Source organism: Gasterosteus aculeatus, chromosome 4 (genome assembly GCF_964276395.1).
Source record: "Gasterosteus aculeatus chromosome 4, fGasAcu3.hap1.1, whole genome shotgun sequence".
NCBI classification, from domain to species: domain Eukaryota; kingdom Metazoa; phylum Chordata; class Actinopteri; order Perciformes; family Gasterosteidae; genus Gasterosteus; species Gasterosteus aculeatus.
In genome coordinates, this window is record NC_135691.1 from 4,712,204 (window position 1) to 4,739,823 (window position 27,620).

The following is a 27,620-nucleotide window of genomic DNA, read 5'->3' on the forward strand; positions in this document are numbered from 1 at the left end:
GTTCAAATCATTTCAATTTGAATTTTTGTTGTAGAGCCCACAATTTGCCAGAACCCTTAGGGGGGCGCACAAAGGAGGATGGATATATCAATAATGATTTATTAATGAGGTTTGGACACGTTCTCTTATTCAATTCAGTAAGAAAGTGCGTGGAAATCTTTGCCTAGAACTGTATGGCAGCAAATGATGGAGCGTGTTGTTAATTTATTCTGGCTTCAGACGGTTTGTGATATATTAATATTATTTTAAAAAGTGACGTGTGTCTTTCTGCTCAGCTCTCACCTCGTGGCTCATTTCCATGACGGACTCTCTATTGGCTGCGCGCAGAGCTCGCACCTGATTGGCTGAGGGGAAGTGATGGGGCTTCTCTTATCAAAGCTCGCACACACAAACACACAGACACACACCCACACAGACACACGCACACGGGACCTCGCGTTTTATTTTGGTCAGACACAAGGTGGAGAGGCTGAGGACCCGCTGACTGATGAGAGGCGCTCTGCTCCGACCGGAAGTTGCAGACCTCGAAGAGCTTCGTGATGGATGACTTCATCGCGGGATGCATCGGCGGTGAGTGTTTACCAACTTTATTATTTCAGGGTTAATGCTTCAGAAGATCTCAGTTATGGGTGGGGGTCCGTGCACTCAATCGCTTCTCGTGAATGCATGATTTTTTCTTTGGGGGGGTGGGGGGGTGTAAATGAGGTCAAAAAAAGTTTGTTGCATAAAAAAAAGAATCTGATTTGCATAAAGACAATAGGGCGCCCCTTGATCCGGTGTAAACAAAGCCCCCTCGCCCCCCTCATTCCCCACACCGATGGATAAACACTTGCCCTCCCCGTGTTTTACCTCTGAACTCGCGTAATCTCTTCCCCAGGCGCGTGCAGATGATTCCCCGCTGCATTGATTATGCACAGGAGTCGATTCTACCCGAGAGAAAACTCTTTTCTTTTCTTTTCTTAAAGTGGAGGACCTGCTGCGACGGGCCCGGCCGCTAGAGGCGCTGTTATGCACAACGTTTTTTTAAAAGTTGGCCGCTGGTGCTGAGACGAGTGTGGCTGCTCCGCTTTTGCAGCGCAACATGATTCAAGACGGCTGCAGCTCTTCTGAATGTTTTTCTCCTCTAATTAATAATGTTTGCAAGGGTCGTACAGATGAAATAAAATAAAGGATCAATTAAAAGTTCAAACTGTGAGAGCGGCTTGCTTTGGGACCCTGTGAAAGAGCCAGCGTTTAAAGTACAGTAAGTCCCCATCAGTGGGGACATGAAGGGAAATGAATGGAGGTCCAGGAGTCGATCTGGGAAAATACAGTGTTGTATTTGTCGTACTTTATCCATGAAATAAAAGGAGAAAAATGCTCTGAATGCTATTAAAGTCTGAGCTTGCTGACGCTGTGATTGGCTGGTCTGTGCTCCTCTGAAATGGATTTGGTAAAAAGTCAACGGGTTTCTCTGAACTTTTGTCAATGGCACCCCATACTGATGAGTCATGCAAAGCAAGAACATACCAATGAACTCAGAAGAGATCAAAGTGATAAGATCCATTTTAAGAACACTATAGGAAAGCTTTTCTTATTACAGGAGATTATTATGTTTTTAAAAACTCAAAGAACCCTCAGCAACAAACCTCTATTTTAGTCAATGGGTCAAAGTTACCGAAGTTGCATCTCTTGCTTCTCCTTTAAAAGCGTAACCATGGCGAAGCTCGTTATGAAAGACGCCTCTGAAGTCCAGTCGGCACGCCGCCCCGTACGCCGTGTGCTTGTTAGGTATTGAGGGGGTTAATGAAGGGACAAAGGCTTGTACCCCCCCGGGGCCTCATGATGGCGAATGTTGTTACAACATCACTTACTTTCAAGAGAATCTCTTTTCCTTTCACAGTATTTCCATGGAAACATTTTCCTTCTTTTTTCTTCCTCTGGTATTTCATGCATTCATTTTTCTTTTTCTTTCTTTGGGTTTTGGTTTCAGGAGGCTGCAGCGTGGTTGTGGGACATCCGCTGGACACAGTGAAGGTATGCGTCCCTCAACTATTGGAATAAATAGAATCTTTGAGGAAATATGAATCAGTTAAAAACCTTTAATGTCTCGTCCAGACGCGGCTCCAGGCGGGGAAAGGCTACAAGAACAGTTTCCACTGCGTCCTCACCATCTACAGGAAGGAGACCGTAAGCATATTAAATATTAACGGAGATATTAACAGAATACTCAAATGATTGAAAGGATTTAGTCGTGCATATTGCTTTTAAATGTAACCCTCAAAACAGCAAAGTCAAACAAACGAGGGTTCTCAAAAGGACGAATAGCATAAATGAAACATTCATAATAATATGACACAAGATCACAATAGTTATTATTGCACACTACTAATAACATGATAGAAATAAAAACAACAATATGAAATATTATTTCTTATGACTGGTTGCTGCTGCTTACTGCTCTTTTTTCTCATTCCCAGCAGCCGGTCTGTACATTTGAATAAAATACATTCTTGCTTTTCAATGTAACCCCCCCCCCTCTTCTTCTTCTTCTTCCTCCTGCTCCCCAGGTGGCGGGCTTCTTTAAGGGAATGTCCTTCCCGCTGGCCAGCGTCACCGTGTACAACTCGGTGGTGTTCGGCTTCTTCAGCAACACGCAGCGGCTCATCAGCCAGTATCGCTATGGCGACGGCCGGCGGCCCTGCAGCATGGCGGACCTGACCTTGGCCAGCATGCTGACCGGTCTGATGTCGGTGGGCCTGGGGGCCCCGGTGGACCTGGTCAAGATCCGACTGCAGATGCAGACGCAGATGGTTCTCGCGGGTAAATCAATGTTTATTTTGGGGGGGGTTTCATTCCCCTTGTGGAAAAGAAGCTTGTTACTTCAAGAATTCCCTCTGAATATGAAACGGAATGTGTAGTTAAATAAATCTCTTATGTTGTAGCGTTTTATAGCCACAGGTGTTGCTTATGCTAGCATAGCTTAGCCCCAGAAGCCTGGGCTACACAACTTAGCAACACAATAGGACCAAATTTCCTATCCGTTGTCTCAGAAGGGTGGATGAATATCTGCCGGGCCTCTTCGTTGGGACGGCAGCCGGCCCTTAAAGAGCCATTGAAAGGAGTTGAAGTGATGACAGGTTTAATAATTAGAGTGCCAGCCGGTGAATTGAAGTGGCCGTTGTAAATGGAGGCAGTGGACAAAGTGTTTGATTGGAAGTGCTGAAAGGAGTTCAATTGGCCTCAGAGCTTGAGACTTGATATAGAAGTGCTGGACGCCATTGAAGTGGAGGTACAACCGGACGCCCTGAAAGGAGTGCGTCAAAGTCAAAGTGTAAATGCTCAATGAGGTTGAGGAGCCAAGTTGAGAGGAAGTGTCCAGATTAGAAGGAGGTTAATTACTAGATAAGGAAGCAGGTAAAACCCTCATGTCCTTTTTTTTATGGTGTCTGTCAGGCCCTTCACACGTCACATGACGTGATGACTCGCATATGAAATATGATATATTGATATGATATGATATGAAATTCTGAGGCAACGTGTGGGGGGTTTTCCAGCGTGCTCTCCTGTGGTTGATGTTTCTGTATTGTGCAGAGTTGATAGTAAAATAGTTATATATTGTAACAGTTGACCGCAGTGTCCTGATAAAGGCACGAGGTGTCCTGCCAATGAGCCGTAGGTCACTGGTTACTCGCGAGTCAGACCTGAAGACAATGCTTCCCACGTTCTCTCTGCAAACACGCCCGCAGGTTTCATCAGAGAAACACTGAAGTACAAAATGTCTTCTGATATCAGCACATCGAGTACAAAATGTTTCCTGGGATCAGGACATTCAGTACAGAATGTCTTTACAGATCAGTACAGATTCAGTTAGTTGCCAGTTTCCGCCAAAATTCCACAATGGTCCAGGTAGAAAGAGGAAGAGGACACCGGAAACAACGAATGGCCCTCAGCCGTGCTCTCTTCCCTCGTCACAGAGAACCTGCACCTCGCCGCCAACGTGCCGAATGGCACCACCATCCCCCTGCGCTCCTCCGTCGCCCTCCCCGCCCAGAGGCTGTACCGGGGGCCCGCGCACTGCATCAGCAGCATCCTGCAGACCGAGGGCCTGCAGGGCCTGTACAGGGGCGCCGGCGCCATGATCCTCAGGGACGTGCCCGGGTACACGCTCTACTTCATCCCTTACACCCTCCTCTGCGACCTGCTGAAGCCCGACGGCACCTCCAGCTTGCACCCCGGCTCCATCTGGCTGGCCGGAGGACTCGCAGGTAAACGTCACCGAATGGATGTTAGAGTCCAAACAGGAGGTTTGGCTTCTGAAACACCTGGTGAACTCAAAGAGTGGTCAGCAAATAATCTTCGGTTGCATTTAAATCCCTGTACCATGTGAACCATCCACAGCTGGACCCCCCCCCCCCACACACACACATAGCTAGAGTATCCTGGTGGCCGCTGAGGAGCACTGTGAGAGGCCAAGATGCATTTAGTTCAGAGCTCAGTCGGCTTCAGTTACCAAACTGGAATCTGCTGTATTGACTCTTATATATAATATATAAAAACCTGTCAGATGTCAAAATAACTCAAAGCTCCTCTCTGCACTGCTCTGCAGAGTTGGACCCAGTATAAATACTAGTTCATTATTGATTATCGTGCTAGTTATTTCCTTGAATAATCCATTACTTCCGTTGTCAATAAACCTGTAAAACAAATTTCTGGATTAGTCTAAGAAAAAACTAATTAGAGAAAACAACCTTTGAAAAGAAGTTTAGTCAAGTTAAAGCCATGTTGAAGACACTACGTGGGAATGGGGTAAAAACTTAACTTATTTCATACAAACATATAACGTCACCACAATAGATGGATGTAGATATCTTCTTTTAAACATGTGAAAAAGAAAACTCTCCCGCTGCAATTAATGAAAGCTCTAAACCTACTCAGTATTCATAGCTAATTGAGTTTTTTTATTTCGTTCATTAATGTCCATGTTTTGTGTAAGTTTAAACACTTGGTAGTTGTCCTCGTCCCAGGCCTTCTAACCTGACCGTCCGAATCACCTCGAAACTAAAAGTCTCCCCTCCTCCAGGGTCCATCTCCTGGGTCACGGCCACGCCGGCCGACGTGGTGAAGAGCCGCCTGCAGGCCGACGCCCAGCTGCAGAGGAAGTACAAGGGCATCGTGCACTGCATCGTCAGCAGCTACCGGAAGGAGGGCGCGCAGGTGAGCCCCCGCCTCGCCGTCCAGACCGAGAGGCCTCTGGATGCTAATGCTAAGCCGTTGCTAACAATGTGCTTAAAAAAAAATGAATGTGGAAAAGTTGCAATAGCATAAAAAACCCTCAACAAGGAAGAATTATTATAGATTTGTAATACCTCTCTGAGAAGTAATAATTGTTTAAGCAGCCGTACAGGGAGGTGATTCTGTACGTATCATGTGTTGCTTCAGTGGAGGTCGCGTCAGGTGGCCGTCTGTAACACGGCCACATGGCTATAAATCAACAGCAAATATGCTGCAGCACACGGCGTTCAGGGTGCCACAGGTCACGGTGATCGCAGCCAAAGGTCAAAGTTTTCAGAACGTGAACTGAGTCAGCAGCTGTCCGACGTGGAAGCCCTATAATAAAATACGTTTTAGCTCAATAACAGGATGTCATTGGTGCTGGATTAGAGTAAACTGGACGTCGTGGTCACAGATACGCGGGTCAGGTTATTACAGTATACATTACTTAAAAGTTGTAACAAGAAAAAAATAAGGTGACAAAAAATATATATATAAAGAAGCTAAAGCCTGAGTCTGACCGATGTTAACATCTTCTGCATACAACTCTAAAATTAGCATGAAATATGAATCTATGCACCACATATCACATTTGTACTTTTACAAGCTATAGCTCCACATAATACAGATGTTATGAATTTGATAAGGCAGTGATACTATATACGTTGAAGTTTAACTGCATTTGATGCAACGTAGATTATTTTCTCCAGAGACGAAAAGTTTTACTATTAGTATTTACAGGTTGTGAACCTTAAAAAGGACTTTATTTAAAGGAGGGCTTCTTCTTTCATTCCCAATAAATGACTTTCATGAATTTTAGAGGCACTGAACATAAATGATTTAAGATGCTGCCCTCTACTTCCCCCTCATTCCCTTTTTTTAATTCCATTTCTTTAATACTTATTCTGAAATAGATATAAAAACTAAAAGCTGCTTTCTTGTGTGCAGGTGTTTTTCCGCGGCGCGTCGGTCAACGCCGTCCGAGGCTTCCCGATGAGCGCCACCATGTTCCTGACCTACGAGCTCTCCCTGCAGTTCTTCAGGAGTTTCTAGGACGGGGGCAGCATGTCGGGGGCGTGGGGCTCAATCTGAAATCAGATTTGTAAAAAAGGCCCCAGTGTCTTTCAGACGTCAGACCGTTAGCTGCTGATTGCTAGCTTGCGCTAGCTTACGTTGTCGCCGACCTTCTCGCAACTCAGATTGGTCGTTTCATTATTGGAGCGTGATTACTGATTGAATGTAAAGTTATTATATTATTCATCAGCTCATTCGCAGAAACAATAACAGCAGCAGCACCTGACTACTTGAACCCACGTCCTGCCCGTAGCTAGCTAACGTTGGCTGCTTGGCTAAACAAAGCTAATGGCTAACATTAGCGCAGGTTGCAATGACTGACATCATTATGCCAAGCTCTATTAGCTAAAGATTCTATGGGACGGGTGAATTACAATGCAGTGTTCATGAGGTCATTTTATTTTTGGGGGCTATAAACTTGAATTATTCCAGTTATTTGAAAAAATATATTTTCACAGCATGGATTTGTACTTGATGTTGGCCAAATTACCGTTATCTGAATCAGGGAAAGACGTCTATATAGATATATGTTTGCATTTCTTATATTAAGAAAGGGGAGTTTAACGAGTCATTTTTCACTTTTCACCTTGTTCATTTAACAGTGTGACTCAGATGCTATGAGCTACTGCAGCACAGTTACATTATTATAAGACTGCAGGATAAATGTAGAATTACTAATCTCAAAAATTTCCCGGCATTTGCGGCTAACGATGTAAACAAGAAGTTGTCACCTAATAATTTAAATCAGGAGTCCGTGGGTATTGTGGACGTAAAGAAGCAGTTTCTTCACATTTTGGAGTAAGCACTTTCATAGAAATGGTCTTCTACCGCCTAATAGCTATGTTTTAAATAGTTTTCTTGACATGTAAATATTTGTAAATATGTAATCTGCCATTTCAAATGGCGGAGAGATGAAAGCGTTTTATTGTAAATAAATGAAAGCTCTTAAACACAAGTGTTCCTGCTTCTCTCAATCGATTCTTCTCAGAATAAGTGGGGGGCCGCCTGTCACGACTCACGTGTCACACAGATAATGATTTGTTACTAGATAAACATTAAATTCTTCTGCAGGCCCGTCGCCTGCGGCGTGTTGATAAGAGTCTGAGTCTCTCCGCGGTCATAACCTCAGTAGACTCAATGCTCTGTGTTTGTTGTGTGCATTTATCTGAACTTGTAGCACAGTTTCCACTAGAGAGCAGCGTTTTACAGCTCAAAGGCACGCAGAGTGGTTCATTATGTCATGAATGTCCACCAGAGCTCAGTATCCAAATATGTCTGCTAGTACATACTATACAAAAAGTACAATATTAGTAAAAAGCTGTTGCGTATTACTGATAATACTCAAGAGCTGGAAACAAAGTACATGTTCCACATAAATAGAAATCCATCTTTTTTGGACGAGTTTAGTTTTTTGCTTTTATACAAATTGGTATTTATTATTACACTAGTCTGGTCTCCCTTTCGCATTGCAGACAGAGCCTGGTTGTAACAATGGATTTGAGGGGGGGAAAAAAAAAATTATAATATCCCTCAGAAAAGAAAGTGCCAGTATAGTGTGCTTCGAAGAAAATAGCATTGTAAATTGTAAAACATTAAAGTCATAGTATTTTAAGTAGAAAATAAATAAATCATAATACAAGTAAAGAAAGTCCAAAAAAGGCAATAGAAAGTCATAGTACGTGGAAAAAATGTCATAGAAAAAATTATAAATTGAAGTTATTAAAGTTAGTATTTCAAGATGAAAAAAAATCATAACAGTCTGTCATGGTGACACACGGAGCGATACCTGAATAAAAACAAAAGGATTTCTGAAATTGAATTTTTACAAGCATTCAAAATAAAAAACTTAAGAATATTAGTAATATTAACACATTTCTATTAGCAGATAAAACTAGCAGCTTTAATGTGTTATTTTATTTCAGCTGATTAGAACAGACATGACTTCGGGACTGTATCACTGGAATATCAGTGAACAAATATTTGTTCCAAATGTATATGTAAAATGAAAGCGCATGAACCTATTTTTATGTCCCAGACTAGTTTATGACCAAAAATGTCATGTTCAAGCAAAATGATCAAGTCAAAAGTATGTATTTTTACAGCAACACTTGTCTTAACTTTGGTGTTATCAGATTATAAAACATCCACAACAGGTTGCGTGAATTGACAAAATAAAATAGCTATTTAATATTAATTCTGTTAGGTTTCTTATTTGTTTCTGGACTTTAAAAAATGCCAGATGGTTAAAATAATGAATATTTGAAAATATTTTATCTGAAAACTCAGGTCCCACTTTTTTTAAAACAATGGTGTCTTTTAAGTCTGTTGGGGCTGTGATTGTTACAATATTAACATAAAATGAATAATAAACAAAGCCTTTTTTGTATTTGAGGAAAAACTATATACAGAAGTTTTAATTTTTTTGGCATTCCGGATTCAGATTTCTGGGTAAATTCAAAAAAGGTTCCAACTGGTTCAGAAATTGTTCATTCATTTCTTAGAATTGGATGAATAAGTCAGAATATTACATCACAACATGTGTGTTATTCAAACATTCAGCTCGCCCACGGATCTTTCCCTGTCTTTTCCTGAAACAAAAAAAAGGTTTCTGTCACAATCGGCAGCATTAAAGCAGATGTGAGGAGAGATCAGCACCAAAAAATGTTAATAACATTAATATTTAAAGATGTAATAAATCACCTGGTACTTCCTGTAGTGCGTCAGGGTGCTGCAGTGCTGCAGCTTGGCTTCGTCCTCATCAGCGTAGATCAGCTGACACAAATTACAGAAGTATCCAACCACCGGACGGACAAACTCTGTTCCTGTAAGAACGACAAAGAACAGGACAGTGAACGCACCGCTGTTTCTGACCTAGTGACCACTCAATGACAACACACAGCGTATTCAATAGACTGAATCTACAAAATGCACCCTGGGGTGTAGGAATTTCCCCCCCAAAACGGAGTATTGTATTAGCTTCTGAGTCGGACGACCTGGACTCAAAGATCCCTCTTTTTTCTCACAGACCACTATGGGATCAGAGACGTCGCCCCCTGGTGGACAGCAGAGACAATGCAGGTTTTAACACATGCTGCACTGCAGAACCAGAGGTTTCCTCCTGGTTCCATCCAGGCTCAGTGGAGACAAACATGGTGGACTTCTTACCAACAGGACCGGTGGGTTCCTGCCGTTCAGCAGCGCCCCCAAAAGATCTAGATTGTTGCTGCTCTTGGAGTGCAGCCTCAGAGTCCTGCAGCCCGTCAACAGCAGCTTCCTGTCCCCCGCACACACACACAAGACCGATTATCAGAACCGTCGCCTCGTGCTCCTGAGCACTCACACACATGCACAGCATCCAGGTTTTTTTAGCTTCTTCTGCATGTCAGCGTTTGCACTCTGCAGCTGATGTACCTGATCGGTCTGAGGCTCGGGAGGATCTGAGTCGGATCGATCTGGACTCCTCGTCAGTCCCAGTTCAGACTCCTCCCCCTGAGCTTCAGAGGAATTGTCCGTCGCTGGAGTCCGCTCAGTTGATCCTTCATTCTTGTGGATCAATAACGTTTTTTTCTCATCATTCGTCGACTCGTTCTTCTTTTCTTTCTTTTCGGGCACAGTGTCGTTCTCGCCAGTCCTTTTTCTTTTTAACGTTTTGTTTTCTGGACTAGTTTTAGAGAGGGACTCTTTTGCCAAAACCATTTTAGCAGCAGACTCTTTGTTCTTCTTCTCATCAGTCAGTTTTAAATCCCTTCCTGAAGTATTTTTATTGACAGCCGCTTTCTGTGATGTCTCTTTAGACAAGTCTTCCTCTGCAATAATTTTACAAGTCGACTCTTCCTCTGGAAACTTTCTACAAGTCGACTCTTCCTCTGGAAACTTTCTACAAGTCGACTCTTCCTCTGGAAACTTTCTACAAGTCGACTCTTCCTCTGCAGTCTTTCCACAAGTCGACTCTTCCTCTGCAGTCTTTCTACAAGTCGACTCTTCCTCTGCAGTCTTTCTACAAGTCGACTCTTCCTCTGCAGTCTTTCTACAAGTCGACTCTTCCTCTGCAGTCTTTCTACAAGTCGACTCTTCCTCTGCAGTCTTTCTACAAGTCGAGTCTTCCTCTGCAGTCTTTCTACAAGTCGAGTCTTCCTCTGGAGTCTTTCTACAAGTCGAGTCTTCCTCTGGAGTCTTTTTAGACGAGTCTTCCTCTGGAGTCTTTTTAGACGAGTCTTCCTCTGGAGTCTTTTTAGACGAGTCTTTCTCTGGAGTCTTTTTAGACGAGTCTTTCTCTGGAGTCTTTTTAGACGAGTCTTTTTGAGTCTGTTTATACGTTGACTCTTTCACTGGAGTCTTCTTCAAGGACTCCTCTCCCCCCTCAGACTTCCTCTCCTTGGATCGGCCAACGTCGAGTTTCTCAGTCTTCCTCCTCCTGCTGCTGCTGTCCTTCTCCCTGTCCCCGTTCCGCTGAGGAGACAACCTGTGAAGACAGGGATTCAGGGTTAACGACCACAGAGATCTGAAGGGTTAACAGAAGAGGTGGTGAAGGTTTTGGGACTGACCCGTTGGTGAGGCGCTTGTATCTGTCGGAGATGTGTGCGTAGACTCTGAAGCCGTAGACGGTGAGCGATTTGGAGCTCATCTCTTTAACGACTCTGAGAGCCTCAGAAGAAGTTGACATCTCAATGAAACCCTGAAACAATAATGTTCACTAATGATTAAGGTATTTCATCGAACCCAAATCCCATCGCTGTTTCCCCTGATTTAAAAGCCACTTTCTCAAAATGTGCGCGTTCAGCATAAACTTGCTATCTAGTATTCAGTTTAGGTTTAGAATAAGACGTTCTCCATGATTTTCTTATTGTTCATCATTCACTTTGCGTCGCCACGCGACATTGTGTGTTACAGGTAGAACAGGGTCTGACCGTCCTGCGTCCGCGGACTCGGTAGAATTTCACCGCCGTCCCAAAGTCTTTCACCAGCTTGACGAAGTCAGCGTCATCGAAAGGACACGCCGGAAGGTTGTTGAAGTAAACCACTCGGGAGGAGGAAGGCTGTGAAAAGAAATTAAGAGAATATGGTCAAGGCACGTGTGACCAGCGAAACAAATGTTTTATTTAAGTTAAATTATTTCCTACTTACGTTGGATTCATCCGGGACTTCATCTGGAATAAAGCAGAAGATCCCAATAAAACAGGAAAAGATTAATTATATATAATATAACCAAATTACATCACATTACAGTAAATACAGATTCATTTCAAACGGCTGCAGGACTTACCTTGTTCATCAGACGAGTCTTCTCCCAATTCATCCAGAGTGATGCAGTTCTCCAGGTCTATGGGGAAATCTGATTCTTCCTCCTCGCACTCCTGCTGCTCCTCCTCCTTAATTTTGGTAGATTCCCGCTTTTCTTCTGTCTCCTTCATTATCTGCATCACTTGCTGCTGATCGGCCTCCTCCATCTTTATTGCCATTATTTCCTCCTGATCATCGGCCGCTTCCTTCTTTATCTTCACGACTTTCTCCTGAACGGCTGTCTCCTTTGTCATCTTCTTCTCATTGTCTAAAAACCAGAATCGTTTGTTAAAATCCATTTCTAGTTTTCCTTTTAAGGACAAAGTTTAGGACTTATTTTTTTTACCCTCTTTAGCCAAGTCTGTTCTCTCTGCAGGACAGTCATCTTCCTCTTCATCTTCATCCTCCAGACTCTCTCCGTCCTCTCCAATCACCTCCATCCCCTCGATGTCGCTCTCCTCGGCAGACGACCTGCAGCACACCACCACCCCATTTTCACGTTGAAAGCAACAGTCGGGTTTAAATGTCAGTGAATCGTACAAAAAGAGAGAAACTCACCCGTCGTCTTCCTCCTCAGTGGCTTCTTTGTCTTCCGCTTCGGGTTTGGAGTCCTCGACAGCATCTGGATCAGGATCGGTCCTGGACTCACAGTCTAAGGAGGACAAAAATCATCATGTTGAAAGATTTTAAAGTTCCTTCTGTACTTGATCGTGTTCTTTTAACTCTTTTTCACTAATACTTCATTTGGAAATGTGGCAAACATTAGTTAAGAGTTCCATACTTCCAACTTATTAGCAGTGTAGATCTCAAACAACAAAGTTAAATACTAAACATCACTTTCATTCTTGATTGACCGATATATTCAGTAGAACATCACAGGTTCTACAAGCACAAGCGGTCTTTTTGTGTAACAGGATGTAAAACGGCAGCAAATGGTCATATTTATCTGCCATCTTCAATTCTTTTAATGATCGGCTGGACTTTTCTTTAACAAATATCTCTTGTTTTTAATAAATAATAATAGGTTAAATAATCATACAAAATATATAACATAAAAATACACATTGCTTTTTTTTACCAGTCGTTTTCTCTGCCACCTCAGACTCTCCAGTGGACCGGCTCTGGCCAGAGGACTTGCTGCTGGATTCTTCTCTGGACCTGAACCTCGTCTCTCTGCTGGACCTTTCTCTGGAATTAGACTTGGTTCTGGTGTCCTTGTCTTTGCTGTGTTTGTCCCTGGACCTGGACCGCCCCGCTCTGCTGGACTTCTCCATTGATTTGTCTCCTGAGCCAGACTTGGTCCTGGGGCTTTTCTCTTTAGTGGACTTTTCCCCTGATTTTGACCTGGTTCTGGTTGTCTCGCCTCTGCTGGATTTATCTTTAGACCGGGACTTCTCTTTGCTGGACTTTTCTCTCGTATCTCTGGATTTGGACCTCCCGTCTTTTCTGGACATCTGCTGGATGGACTTGTCCCCAGACTTTTCTCTGGATCTGGTTCGCTCTTCCCTGCTGGATTTCTCTCCCTCCTCCTTCTTTCCCTTCTTTCCGTCCTCACTGCTGCTCCTCCTCCTCCTCCTCCTCCTCTTGGTCTCGGTCTTCGTGTCTTCATTCTCTCGACTGGAACTCCGTGTCCTTTTGGACGAGGACGTTTCCTCGTCGTACCTCTTGGCCGAGGGGACCCGCCTGCAAGGAGAAGGAGTATTGTACTTACTGATCCATCATCCGTGGATTAGGATCAGCTGGCCATCAGGTGGGTGGTACTCACATGAGGCTCTTGTATTCTACAGAGAAAGACACTTTGATGGACTCATTGTTGACCATCAGAGCTTTTGAGGAATAGAAATCCACCATCTTCTGAGCATCCGGAGTATTTTTCATCTCTACAAAGACCTGAATGATAAATACTGATCAGTGTAAGTACTTGAGAATGGTATTACAAAATATTACAGTACAGCACTATGTACTCCACCTGGTATTACTACTACTGGGTGGGTCTGTAGTATTGTACTAAACACCACAGTATGTTACTTTATTACAATATGACATCACGACGTCTCACCTTAGATGGCAGGAACAGGGTGTAGAGCGGCGAGCCGAAGTTCGTGATGATGGTGATCAGATCCGAAAGGCTTTTCTCTCCCACCGGAGCCGGAGAGAAACTCACTACTCGAGAACTCTGGGAGGAGAAACGGAGGAATTCATTAGATTGAAAAACGAAACAATCAAAACTTTTACTAGACTAGCAGAAGAGACATTTGGTCTTGCGCTCGTCTCTGGTTTTCGTCTTCTGTTCTCACTCACTGGGGAGCATTTGTGCTTTTGTTGGTTTACGGTTTCTTTGTAAACTCCAATACTTGTGCAGAACAGAATAAGTACTAATAAGAAATGTAAAGTCCTCCTCATTTGAGACTTTAGACGCCGATGGACACGCCACTCGCTCCTGTAGCAGCTGCTTCCTCCACATGTCGGCGGTTTGAGAAGGACGCATCGTGCTGGACGAACATCTACCTGGAGGAAGTTGAAGGTGGTGGAGATCCTGAACTCCAAGTTCTCTCCGTTCACCGCTAGAGGACAGCCGGCGTAGAACTTCACCATGTCTTTGGCCTGGTCGACGGTGCCCAGCTCCACGAACGCCTGCAGGGTTCACAGCAGAGAGGGAGAGAATGGGGGCGTGCTTCAAATCATCGGCTAAAAACATTTTCAACGTCGTCGTCGCAGACGGGAGACGAAGAGCATCAATGTAACACACAGCGGACTCACTAGAGACGGAAACATGAGGACCGTGACGATCTTTCCGAAGGGTTCGGTGAGCTTCCTGAGGTACGCCTCGTCCACGGACTGAGGCGGGAACCTCACACAAACCACTTTGCCTTTCCCCGACGCCTGACAGGACACACACACACACAAGATGTTTGTTATTTAAGACCTCAGAGGAGCAGCTGCACTTTAAGTTGATGCTTTCTAAAGTTTCCAAGTCTTTACCTTCTTTTTATTCGGCGGCAGGACTGTTAAACGCAGAAAAACAATTGTAAGTGTGATAACAACAACAAGAGGAATGTAATAAGCAGTCAACTGGTGGAAAATAACGAGATGTCTTTACTGGAGGCGCTCTGATTGGCTGTTTGGGGCTGCTGGGGCTGCTGGGGGGCTTTTCCTTCATCTTTCTTCTCCTCCAATGGGTCGTCGGGCCTTAAAAAACAAGACAGATTGCATTTAATAAGTAAAAGTCTTATTCAGTGAGAAATCTATAGCAAAATATGTGATTCATATTCGTCTATTCACGGTTCATTGTCAAAAACATTCTTGTAAATGGATCCAGCTTTTTGTCTTGTATATTAGAAGTACCGCTTCAATCTATATTTTGTCTGTGTGTAGTTTACACCACAGTCGTCATGGACGGAGCATCCGTTGTTCTAAGACACTCACCTGCTGATTGTTTCCATGCGACAGTCCCAGTTAGGAAACCTAAAGAAGAGACGCAACGTAGTTATTAAAAATGCTAAATGACAATAGAGAAGTGAAGTCCTAAAACTACAAACGTTGAATTCACACACACACACAGACAATTGTGAACTGATGTATTCTAGTTTTTTGTGGCTGGGGCTCCTAAATCGTTTTAGGTCCTTGAGAACAAACCTTTTCCTTTCAAAACAAAGATGACCAGAAACCTTGAATTGTTGACGTATCTACAGGTAAACTGACTTTAATCTCCTCTATGGAGGCGTCAGTAACGAGGAGACACTTCGTGCCAGACGTGACTAACGTCACCGCTACACAACCAGACACTATGAAAAATATATCAGTTCATTTTTGTACGTTTTCAAGTTGAAATAATGAGAAAATTCTCTGGAAATTCTCTGGTTGTAGATTGCTGGGACTTATTTTTCAAGTTCTCAACAGGATTTAATACAAAATCTTTATCAAACAAAATGCGGTGAAAGCCCATTTCTAATTGGTCAAATAAGTTTGAATTGGGGCAGGATTGCATATGTGTGGCTTTGCTCCGTTAATGACGCGGCTAACCCTGTGACAGTTCAGCCTTGTTTTTCTCTCTAATAATAACACCCCCCACCACACACACACACACACACACACACACACACACAGAGAGTTTTGTATTTACACTACAAATGAATATTGAACAAATTACTCCAGTTCAGCGCATTGACGTTGGATCTGTGGGAAACACTGTGCTTGTCAATGCTGCTGGTGGCTTTTGAATGGTGGGCTTTACAGAGGAAAACGGCAGAGAAACTTACTTCTGCAGCAGGTTGAGCTGTCCGTCTGCATGGTGAGGCCCGTTTATGTGTTTAATCCACACCTGAAGCACAAGAATAAACAGCTGCATAAATAAATCCGCGTCACTGGACTGCTGGACTGGCGTCTGGCACCCGACAGACACCCGACACCTGAGGCCGCTGCATGCAACTTCCAACCCACCCCTCATCAGACTCTGTGGGGAGAGGTTTCAGAGGAGGAGGAGGAGAACAGGTGGACTTACCTTCTCTGACATCACAGTGATATCACACAGAGAGCATGAGTACGGGAACCCTGGTGGAGACGTCCCGTGGAAGTCCAGAGCTTCTTTCTTGGAGGGCAACAAGCCGGCAGTGGCTGCGCCGGCTGCAATGGCGAGCCGGCTGCAGTTGCTGCTTCTAATGGAAGAGATCTCTGGCTCGCCGCGCTGCCCAAGAGTGGTTGGATAGTGCTCCTCAGGAGGAGGCACTGCCATGTGATCAACTGCTTCAAGCTGAGAGAACCGCGAGCGACGAGTTCTTTTGGTTCCGCCTGCAGAGCTGAAAGGGGGTTGGTCCTGTGAGAACGCTGGAACGGTGTCTCTGCCTGTCTTACCATAACCAGAAAGTCCTGGTGCTTTGTTGTAGTCCAGAGAGACCACTGGATCAGCATCTCTGCACCGCTTGCCATAATCAGAAAGTCCTGGTCTGTAGTTGTAGTCCAGAGAGGACACTGGACCGCCATCTCTGCCAGTTTTGCCATAATCAGAAATTCCTGGTCTCTGATTATAGTCTAAAGACGACACTGAACTGGCATCTCTGCCCGTTTTGCCATAATCGCACAGTACAGGTCTGTGGTTGTAGTCTAGAGAGGACACTGGACTAGCATCTCTGCCCATCTTGCCATAATCAGACAGGCCTGGTCTCTGGTTGTAGTCTACAGAGGACACTAGACTGGCATCTCTGCCCGTTTCGCCATAGTCAGAAGATCCTGGTCTGTGGTTGTAGTCTCGGGAGGACACTGGACCGGCGTCTCTTCCCGCCTTGACATAATCAGAAGGTCTTGGTCCGTGGTTGTAGTCTTGAGAGGATACGGGACCGGCGTCTCTCCCAGTCTTGCCATAGACAGAAGGTTGTGGTCTCTGGATGTAGTCTTGTGAGGATACTGGACTTACGTCTCGATTGTAGTCCTGAGATGAAACTGGACCAGAATGGCTAAGATCAGAGTGTCCCGGCCTGTGGTTGTAGTCCTGAGAGAATACTGGACTGGCGTTCCTGGCGGTTTTACTATTATCAGAAGGTCCTGGTCTGTAGTTGTAGTCCACCACAAGTGACAATAGTGACGGTGGTTGTTTTCTCACTGAGCTGCCAGGATTGGGATTCCCCCAGCGGTCCAGCTCAGGTGAAAGAGGACCTCTTTGTGTTACCTCTTTGGGAGGGAAATGGGCGGGCTGGCTGCGGGGATGATCCCACTCGCCAGCTGCAGGGTTGGCGCTGGATCGACGGGAGGAGCTGGGTGTGTAAGAGGAAGACGAGGAGTAAGAAGGAGGACGACTACCAGAAGGATGCGATTTGACGGTCCCCCGCTTTCCCTTGATCTGCTGGAGGACTTGGGGCAGGGACTCAACGGTGAGGACGTCTTCAGGAAGCTCGGCCAGCAGCGCCAGGTCGGCGGGCTCTAGGCCGCAGCTGTTCAGGATGCCGAGAGCGCCATCCTGAGCCAACTGAGCCCCTCTGGAGGAAAAGGATGTGGGCGGGTGGGACACGGACAAGGACTCCAGAGGCGGCCTGTAAAAGTCGCGTCCCGATGAAGCCTGGCGGCGGTCCGCAGAGGAGTAACGGCGGTCTGGAGAGGCGGGCTGGCGGTCTGGAGAGCCGCGTCGGTGGCCCGATGAGGCGTTCCGGCGGCCCGATGGACCCTGCCGGCGGTCTGGAGAAGGGTGCCGGCGGTCTGGAGAAGCGCGCGGTCCACGATCAGGTCTGCGATCGGAGTCGCCCGCAGGTGGTCTGAACAGGTAGTTGTGAGACATGATGGAAGTAGAAACGCTCGGGGGGAAGGGGGGCAGCGCGTATTCTGCAGACAGAAGGTGTCGGGGAAGACAGGAGATGTAAAATCGGCAGAAATGGTGTGGACGTTCGTCTTGAGGGGAAAAATACTCAGCAACACCAACTGATCAGGTGAGTGAGTACACGGGAGAGGGAATGGTACCTTTTTGACATATGAGACGCGAAGAAAATTAGCAAGCACGGTGTTTTAAATACAACTTTAAAACTTCTTACCAAAGTGTTAAAGTAGCCAAATGCATCTTTACAATTTGACCGCAAGAAAAAGAAAAAAACACAATGGCCCTGAAAGGGTTAAAACATTGAACTACCATCAGAGATCGTCATTTAACGCTATCAACATAATCTCCAGAAACAAGTGAGAACGTCCTAACGTTACATATCGTTTCGTGATGAAACTAATAGCAATATCTTCATATATTACTTACGCTGGTTGGCGTTGATGTTGAATATTTGTGATAAACCGAAAGATGATGTTTCCTTTTAAGTGTTTATGTTGAATGTTTGTGATAAGTGTTTCTGTGTTAAGAAATACTTACACCTTCAAAGCGTTCAAAAATATGTTAGAATGAGGCTAACAGTGTTAGGCTAACAGTGTTAGCCTCATTCTAACGTACCTAGCATACATTATGCTCTGCGCAGTTAGCTAACGGCTAACAACCCCCCCGTTAACGTACAGAGACAACAGCAGCAGACTTACCCCAAATGAAATACTCAGTAAAGTCACCGGCAAATTCCCTTTCTAAAGTCAGCCGGTAAAAAAACGCTCAGGCGTGAGAACGTCGTTTGAGCGAAGCCGAAGTCAGAAAGTCGTCGAGCTATTGTTGTTGTGACAAGCTAGCTACGTCATCGAAGCGGCCTTCTTCTTCTTCTTCTTCTTCTGTGGTAATTTGTTTAGCCCCACCTGCTGTTGCGGAGGGCACATTGGAACCTCTATATAATGAGGTAAAGCAAAATTGAATAAGTAAAACATTTTTTTAAATACCTTAATTAGAGTGCAATATTATATATGTTTATATATATATATTCACGCAGACATATATATATATATATACATATATCTAGAAAGATAAATAAAATATAGGGTGTTTCTAAGAGATACATATGTAATCATATTTTTAGAATAAACCAATATTTTACGTGTATATGATTTAATACTGTAAAATAAAAAATAAAGTTCCCCGTCTCTGCATGGGTTCTCTCTGGATATCCCTCTTCCCGCAGTCGGGGTTTAGGTTACTTGATGATGATGAAGATTGCCCATAGGTGTATAAATGTGAGAATAATTCTCTGTCAGCTCTGATTGACTGACGACCGTCTCTTGCCCGATGCTGGTTGATTGACTTTTAGAATATTGATGATGCATCCTTATTTAAACTTACACATTCTTTTATTTTATACCCTGTTATTACATTAACTTTGCATATTGGCCAGGATGGAATCTATGTTCATAATATTATAGACACACTTCAAGTAATTATTTTTAATTTACTTCTTAATTTGAATTAATTGTCTAATGAATCTTTCCCTCAGAATATGCTTGTCAATATATACAAATGAAGATAAAATGAGACCAAATTTGGGGGGGGGAAATGGGACAATTAACATGTTGTCGGTTTTAACCACCAGGTGGCGGATTAGGAGCATTTTCAGACCCAATCAAGATCAATTTATTAAACATTCTTCATTTATACAGTAAATAAAAGGGCCATGAAATAGACTAAAGGTAACTCAACAAGTGAAAGTAATGAATTTGAAACCTTGTATAGAAAAACAATGTCTGAAAGACTCAACGTGTAATTAATGACATATCATAACCGTCGATAGTTTAAGACAGAAACAATTAAAAAAACCTGTATATATCAGTATTTTGTCCAATTACTAAATTCTCTTCAAATCTTCAAAATTGAACTGTACTTAATATGTCCAAGTATATTTGGTCATGCTGATGATGAAATAAGAAAACATATGTTATTCATCTACACAATAAAGTAATATACCATCTCCTACTCTGTTCTGGAGCTTTCAAGTCAATCACATGGTTTTTATCCAAAGATGGATAAAAAATCAATGCTTAAAATGAACTATGATATAAAGTATAAATACACGATAAAATAGCACAATATATATGAAGGAAATTATACATGAGGAGGCAAAACAATAATAAAAGATGATGTGAACTATTCACTGTGATGAATCACTTTGTTAGCTCTATGCGTGGACAGTAGTACTGGTAGTACATATATACATGTAGTGGTAGTAGTCCTGGTAGTACAGCAGAGTACAGCAGGTGGAGCCACAGACCGCATGTTAAACACCGAGATCTTCGTCTGATTCCGTTTCAGTTTGTAGAAATAAAGATAAATTGAAACTGTACTAAAAATATGTTTCTATACTTAGAATGTGAAGGTTTACTTATTTTATGTTCATATGTTTGTTAAGGATTATTGTTTTATTTAATACTTTATGTAAATTTGATGTTAATGCCTCGCCAGACGCGTCGATCTTTTTCACATGAACATTGGCAGAAATGTACTTTTTTTAAACGGCATATATGACATTTGAGTTCAAGATTTGTTCAGTTTATTTTACTTAACCGTCACGAAAAAATCAGGAGGAATACTCTCAGTTCATTGTGTTTAAGTAAATCTGTCAAATGAGTTCCCACTACGCACCGTTGATAAATTGCTATATTAATACTTTTTAAAATATAGTAGAACAATAATAGATGCAATGTAATTCAAACTGTGGCACAATGAAAAAATAATTAAATCACATTATTGCATAATCAGTAGAGAAGACAGAAATGTTAAAATATCAAACTAAAGTCAAGATGTTTATAACAAATCAACTTTTATAAAAAGATTATAAGCATAATTCAAGGCTAGACGTTTTTAATTAACATTACCTTCCTGATTTACAACACTACACATTTCTTTGCTTTCCTCCTCCATGCTGTTCTCATAAATACTGTGTGAACGTTAAATTAAGAATATTATTTTCATTCTTCTTAACATTAAAGAACATTCTCCAATTCTCGTTTTATTTTCGACTTCTTTAAATGCACAAAGAACAACTCAAATAAATTCACAAAAACACAGAGTTATGAATTTAATCTTCATAGCCAGTAGTTTTGGTCAAAGTGTGATATGAATTGTGTTTATTTTAAGTTCTCTTTTCGATGTTTGTGATGTAACTTCATCAAACAAGCTATTGTTGTGTAAAGTACATAAATACTTGGTAGAATGAAGACAAACATTTCCTCCCACCTGACCACAGGAATTACATTTCAAATGTTTAAAGATGTTGGGTTTACAGTAAAATTCATTCATTTATTTTTATGTAAATGACACATGTTGCACCTGTGAGGTAAATGGAACATTACAGCCAGCATGTTAAAATCAATTCATAAACAGTAGTGAATCTATTGTGTTAATTACATGAGCTGTTTTCCAAAACTATACAGTATAATTGGGCATTCAAAATCAATATAGAATTCCCCAAAATACAGCAAAAATCAGTGAAAACATGAATAATTCCGTCTACTTTCCTCTGAATCTGATTCTTGGTATTATTTGTACAAGTATTGCTGACTTGTCGACATGAAGCTAATCAGTAATTAGCTGCTTAATCGTTAGCATGTGGAGGAGCTGATGCCACAGGATCACCTGTATTTAAACACCTGTGTGTGAGTGAGTCTGATTCTGGATCATTTCAGGTCTCGGTGCCTTTTAGGGTTTCACAGGATTAAGGAAATGTATCGACGATGTCTAATTCATAGTTACTGATTCTCAAGTATGATTAATATTTGAAGAGACAGATAAATGTGTGGCTGCACACCAGCTAACAACCTAAACTCTGTTAGCTTTTCAGTATTACCTTCCACATGTTTTTTTCTTTATTTATAAAATCTATAAAAACCTGAATAACTTTCTCAGACTAAGTGTAGCTTATATATTTTTGTAAAATTCCATATTTAAAAGGTGGCCCGAACATTTTTGGCATCTTTTTTTTAACTAAAATGACGAATATGATTAATGGATAAGCAAAATGATAATTATTTAATTAAATGTCAATTGACTAATCCGTTCATTTATTTAATACTATTAATGACATCTACATATACAATACATTATAGTCAGCTATATCATTTATGACCATAAAAGCAACCAAATCAAAATCTTAGGATTGTGTGTTTAATCAAAATCTCTTTGTTTGACGTGTCTCACATGTTGTACATTTACTTGTATTGTGTTTCTACACATTGAAGCCACTTTTCAGTGCAAAGCGTTCGGCTTTCCTCTGCTGCCTCGTGTCACTCAAATCAATTCTGGCATTGTGATCGTTTTACTGCACAGAATACATGTTTGAATCCTCTCTCCTGTTAGCCCTCATTCACATTAAGGTACACGGCTTATTTTCTGCCTTTTTGCCGGGATTCCTCAGTGCTCGCAATGGTGCGATCTCGGTGGTGACCACCAGGGGGCGACTCCTCTGGTCCTATAGAAGTCTATGAGAAAATGACTACTTCTCTCTTGATTTACTCCCTCTGTAAATATTGTAAACATGAGTTTATGGTCTCAATCTGTAGTTTGTAGTCTTCTTTAATACAGCGTGATGTTCATTTAGTAAATGATGGTCCATTTAGAGGCAGACAGCCCAGAAAGCGGAGGACGCTTCAGGGCGGGGCTACACCATGACAGTACTTTCACTCTGAAAACCGAAGGCCAAATTTGAGCTTTTTCGAACTGAGCTGATATCTTCTGTCGCCAAATGGAGCCCAGATTCCTACTTCATCAATAAGAACGGAAATAAAAACTTAATTCTCCAATCGGCCCCCGAGAGTTCAACCACACCGAAGAGACGAGAGGACGGAGGCACCGACGCATCCACGCACACACCCGTCCATCGAGTGATTCAAAGTTGTTCCCGTCTCTAACCGGCTGACGGGGGTCCAACGCGTCGCCCTGGGGGGATAATTAAGAACCTGCATCGTCGTGTCTCAAGTGTTTAATAACACCGACCCACGTGTCCTCCTCTTCAACGGAGGCATTCTTTCCGCTGTTTTTTTTTTTTAAAGATCTGACTTGGATTGGACAAACGGATTTTGTCCCAAACCTCTCAAATGGGGTTAGGGGTGGGGGGGTGGGAGGGGACTGTCTTTGTGTCTTTAACACTCAGAACCTCTTGAATAATGACAGCAATGATAAGCATTCAGAGATGACAAATGGAAGCGTCTGCATTATACATGGCCGCTTTGTTGGGACGATGTTCATCCGAGCACTTAAGTCTCTCCGAACCTGATGAGCTCCTCCTTCAGGTTTCTGCCCCATTTCCCCCCCACCTCCCCGCCCTCCTCTCCTCCTCTTCTTCTGGATATACATCTGCAGGAAGCATTAATGTTTAAACCCGCGTGTTTTGTCTGAGCGGCAGTTTGTTTTGTCATTAAAATATGGAAGAGCGGCTCTCATTGTTTCGTGTCCGCTTTTTCTGAAAGACAAATCTGCTAAGTGAAATCACGGTGAAATATTAATCGGATGAGTTGATTTACATTTATGTAACACTTTGCATACGATAAATCGAGCTAAAGTGAGCGAGAGCGGTTCTGTCATGAGGAAGAGAGCCGAGGAAACAAATCGCACCACAAGCCCTCCAACACAAAGCTGCAGGAACGAGTTCGAAAACAAGAGGACGAGTCAGCAGTTTGTTTACTTCCTGTTTCCGCGTCTTGAAGGCATTTTTAAAAATAAGGTTTTTAACCTTTTTTTTCTAATATATAAAACACGGTTTGTTACTTTCAATAATTATTGTCGCTGTTCAAGAGCAAACAAAGCTTTAAAATATGTTATTTTCTTGATTTATTATAAAATGAGTAAGTATTTAAATCTGTGTTTAAGTTAGTTAAGTTAGTCCACTCCAAAAAACAGCAAAAGCATCTAGTTCCTTAACGCACCACCTTCATTTTAGTTCCTGAACACACCACCTACATTTTAGTTCCTTAACAAATCACCTTAATTCTAGTTCCTGAACACCACTCTGCCGTGACCTCCTGGGGGCCGCGGGCCTCGTGTTGGGCCCCTGTGCTGGTTTATCTGTAGCCTGACGGCTCCCAGCGGGAGAATTCAACATAATAGTTTCTTCTGAATGTAGTTTTGTGATTTAAATTGCTAATTATAATGGTGATGGAACAAATAAATAAAACATGACCTTAGCGTGTTTTTATCTCTCACTGTAAAAACTCTGGCGGTCAGTAAATCAGCCGCGGTGGCGTTCCGGCGATGACTCGTCTGTTGTCGGGTAAATGCTCCGTAAATGTCACTCTGGAAAACAACATTGCAGTGGGTTTAATGTATTTAATGACATGAACAGTTATTTACATTTGTTCCTCTTCTTTTGTGTCCCATAATTCCACTTTTCAGGATCAATGTTTATTTTGTAATTTCCTTTTATTTGACTTAAAAATCTCCCTTCATGAGTTTTAATGTAAACCAACAAAAGTTTGAATGTTTCACATTCCGCATTTGTCACAATAACTCAAACTAACAGGTTGAATGTTTTCGCTTCTTTTTGTCTTCTGTAAGTCAAAAACCAATAATCTGTTGACACATGTGGTATTTCACTGTCCGACACTAAAATAGAAAACGCATCGACAGGATGTGAAGAGGCTGCGGCCCTCTGGGGGCTGTAGGAACTCAGCACATACAATGGATGCATGTAAAGACTCCAACATCATTTATTTTCATCATGCAACAAAATGCACTCGCAGCCCGTTTGCTGCGCACGAGGAACATGACGCACAAAAGCTAAAAGCAGTCATGTGTTCCTGCAGTGCAACGTTAAACATCTGCATCAGGAGGAAGATAAACAGCGGCCCTGAAAGCAGATGACACGGCCGACTCAATAAGACCATGAATCTTTCACCGACTTCTGTCCCTGAACCTTTTAGAATTTTTAGAGGCAGCAAACGATTTGGGAGTTTTAAGATAATCTTTGTAAAACATCCGATGTTCCCTTCGATTGTCCCGTAAAACACGTTAGGAGACGTGACGCTCAGTGTGGACTCCTTCCTAATATCATGATTTGATAATGGTTCAAAGGTCGAAGTAGTAGTAGTTCATAGTACAGAGGTCATGGTAGTAATACCTTATAGCATGGAGGTAACAGTATTAATACCTCATAGAACGGAGGTAACAGTATTAATACCTCATAGCACGGAGGTAACAGTAGTAATACCCCATAGTACGGAGGTACCAGTAGTAATACCTCATAGTACGGAGGTAACAGTAGTAATACCTTATAGTATGGAGGTAACTGTAGTAATACCTCATAGCACGGAGGTAACTGTAGTAATACCTCATAGTACGGAGATAACAGTAGTAATACCTCATAGTACGGAGGTAACAGTAGTAATACCTCATAGAACGGAGGTAACTGTAGTAATACCTCATAGTACGGAGGTAACAGTAGTAATACCTCATAGTACGGAGGTAACAGTAGTAATACCTCATAGTACGGAGGTAACAGTAGTAATACCTCATAGCACGGAGGTAACTGTAGTAATACCTCATAGCACGGAGGTAACTGTAGTAATACCTCATAGTACGGAGGTAACAGTAGTAATACCTCATAGCACGGAGGTAACTGTAGTAATACCTCATAGCACGGAGGTAACAGTAGTAATACCTCATAGTACGGAGGTAACAGTAGTAATACCTCATAGCACGGAGGTAACAGTAGTAATACCTCATAGTACGGAGGTAACTGTAGTAATACCTCATAGAACGGAGGTAACTGTAGTAATACCTCATAGAACGGAGGTAACAGTAGTAATACCTCATAGTACGGAGGTAACTGTAGTAATACCTCATAGTACGGAGGTAACAGTAGTAATACCTCATAGTACGGAGAACTAGTTAAATCCCTGTTTTCACTTTGATTTTTGTCTCCAGAAGGACTGAAGCATCACAGCTTTGAGGATTCAGGTTTTTTCAGGCTCTTTATCATCGGGTATCTTTGTCCATGACAAGGCTTTCGTGGAGGTCAAAGGTCGCCTGCATTGATCATGAGTGATGCAGTAAATCTGTCTCAAGGGTATTTTCCTCCTCCTCATGTATTCTACATGTTACATGAGACACAAAAGAGAGCATTGTCATGTTATCTCTTCTACAAAGCGCATAGAAGGTTTTACTAGAGCTTAAACGTCTTTTATTTTAAAAGGCGTTTCTGTGTTTCCTGCAGATCACCTTCACACCTCCGTGTTTTCACAACTGCAGGATTTGTTCTTCATCGGCAGAGTGGAGGGTTGGAGGAGAGGCCTCGGTCCCCGGGAAGCCTCCATCGCAGAAACAAAGACGCACCAAAAGACAACGGTAAGCCACCGTGAAAAAAGAGCTCAGCATCATCTTGTTTGCAGCGTGACGACACCACCACCTCCTCCTTCGCCTCCGCCTCCTCCTCCACCTCCCGCAGGACCGCAGACGGCGAACATACCAAAGTGTAATTATGGGAAGCCTCGGAGGGACGACCCGACACCGGGCTGATTAGAAAACTTATTTACGTCTTCAAAAGAAAGTGACTTCATGATGTCATCAGACTGAAGAGAGTTATCATCGTGAACAGCGACTGCTCTCAGATCAGCCGGAGGGTCCGACTCTCTCGCTCTCTCCAGGTGGGAAGTGAGTCCATACAGATGCTCCTCAAAGACCAATTTTATTTAGTTCTTGGTATGAACTCAACAGTTTATATGTAAAGCTATATAAAACTATTCCTGCTATAAAACTAGATACTATTTTAAAGTAATTGTGATGTATTCAAGGAATTTATTTTATTAATTTTCTCTGTGGAAGGAAACTTAAAATGTACCCAGATGAGTCGTGAACAGAATTTTAAATCAAATATCGGTAAAACTAAAAGTGGAATAAATGTCTAGCGGCCAATGTTTGACAACCTTCTTTTTTTTTTTTTTATTGTCATCAGTACTTTCCAAATTTACTTTAATGACATCATGTTGATTGAAGTTATGAACTCATTTGTTTTCTTAAAAGTGTATTTTGTGTACGTCCTAAATGGAAACAACTGACTCAAGTTTAGTTTTTCTCTGTTGGATTCCGTGTGCAGGACTCGGAATCCAATCCAGGTTTTTTTAAATGTTTTTTTTTGTGACAAATTATGAGCTGGTATTGACATATCTCATATTTGAAATGTTTTGAAAGTTTGGCAAAACGGAAATAAAACCTGTGACATAAAGAAAAGAGAAATGGTGTTGCGTGTGGTTTTGGTGGTTATTGATTTCCCAAGAAAGAACTGTAAATTAAATATTGTGTGTTAGAAGTGCTGGAATATAAGATACACATTCAATTCAGACTAATAAAGACAGCCCATTGCGAGGTGGAACAGAGGATAAACTCCTTTCTCTTTTACTTTGGTCAAACTTTCCTGAATATTCCTGAAACAAAGAGAAGAAAGGAGATAAATCAGTAACGAAAGTGAGTTTGCTCCACGCCGGATCCATGGGGCGATGTGATGTAATATTGATGACCCTGCTCGTCTCCTGACGACCTCCGTTTGGTCGTCTCATGTTTTATCAAATATTCATCAAGCTCTGCGTCCCCTCAGATCCCATAATGCATCTGTAATGTCCTGTCAGGTGAGGCATGATGGGAGAGGTGATGATGGAGTGAAGCTCCTGGCGGGACGGAGGAGGGTAATTTCTGA

At 42.5% G+C, this 27,620-nt stretch overlaps 2 protein-coding genes across 6 annotated transcripts; one reads left to right on the top strand and one right to left on the bottom strand.

The window, feature by feature from the left end:
• The first annotated feature begins 383 nt into the window (after positions 1-383).
• slc25a48 (solute carrier family 25 member 48) lies at positions 384-7,282 on the top strand. Of its 2 annotated transcripts, none has more exons than XM_040173967.2 (7): positions 384-570; positions 1,973-2,016; positions 2,098-2,169; positions 2,550-2,802; positions 3,957-4,247; positions 5,063-5,196; positions 6,202-7,282. In XM_040173967.2, exons 1-7 carry the CDS (start codon positions 540-542, stop codon positions 6,304-6,306), a joined length of 930 nt encoding a protein of 309 aa, XP_040029901.1. In that variant the 5' UTR covers positions 384-539; the 3' UTR covers positions 6,307-7,282. The 2 variants fall into 2 exon arrangements, with proteins under 2 accessions (XP_040029901.1, XP_077956675.1); XM_078100549.1 differs by having other exon boundaries at positions 398-570; positions 966-2,016.
• matr3l1.1 (matrin 3-like 1.1) lies at positions 7,231-18,849 on the bottom strand. 4 transcript variants are annotated; one of them, XR_005711993.2, is made up of 22 exons: positions 18,607-18,839; positions 16,109-17,916; positions 15,867-15,928; positions 15,034-15,072; positions 14,708-14,796; positions 14,590-14,612; positions 14,368-14,490; positions 14,116-14,241; positions 13,667-13,783; positions 13,373-13,497; positions 12,686-13,290; positions 12,166-12,259; positions 11,954-12,078; positions 11,591-11,875; positions 11,452-11,474; positions 11,235-11,363; positions 10,872-11,002; positions 9,739-10,789; positions 9,493-9,601; positions 9,259-9,380; positions 9,028-9,149; positions 7,231-8,915 (listed from the first exon to the last, which is right to left on the bottom strand). XR_005711993.2 is itself a non-coding variant. In XM_040173966.2 (21 exons), the coding sequence occupies exons 2-21, from the start codon at positions 17,870-17,872 to the stop codon at positions 8,883-8,885; spliced, it is 5,175 nt and encodes a 1,724-aa protein (XP_040029900.2). In that variant the 5' UTR covers positions 17,873-17,916; positions 18,607-18,839; the 3' UTR covers positions 7,231-8,882. The 4 variants fall into 4 exon arrangements, 3 of the variants coding, with proteins under 3 accessions (XP_040029900.2, XP_077956674.1, XP_040029899.2); XM_040173966.2 differs by lacking the exon at positions 9,259-9,380; XM_040173965.2 differs by lacking the exon at positions 7,231-8,915 and having other exon boundaries at positions 9,027-9,149.
• Positions 18,850-27,620: the final 8,771 nt, after the last annotated feature.

Coding starts and splice junctions, on each gene's coding strand:
- slc25a48 (XM_078100549.1), top strand. CDS start 1,786: ATGAAGGGACAAAGGCTTGTACCCCCCCGGGGCCTCATGATGGCGAAT. Junction 2,803..3,956: donor GACGCAGATGGTTCTCGCGG/GTAAATCAATGT, acceptor CCCTCGTCACAG/AGAACCTGCACCTCGCCGCC. Junction 5,197..6,201: donor ACCGGAAGGAGGGCGCGCAG/GTGAGCCCCCGC, acceptor TCTTGTGTGCAG/GTGTTTTTCCGCGGCGCGTC.
- matr3l1.1 (XM_040173965.2), bottom strand. CDS start 17,872: ATGTCTCACAACTACCTGTTCAGACCACCTGCGGGCGACTCCGATCGC. Junction 11,364..11,451: donor AAGTCCCGGATGAATCCAAC/GTAAGTAGGAAA, acceptor TTCTTTTCACAG/CCTTCCTCCTCCCGAGTGGT. Junction 10,790..10,871: donor TACAAGCGCCTCACCAACGG/GTCAGTCCCAAA, acceptor CTGTCTTCACAG/GTTGTCTCCTCAGCGGAACG.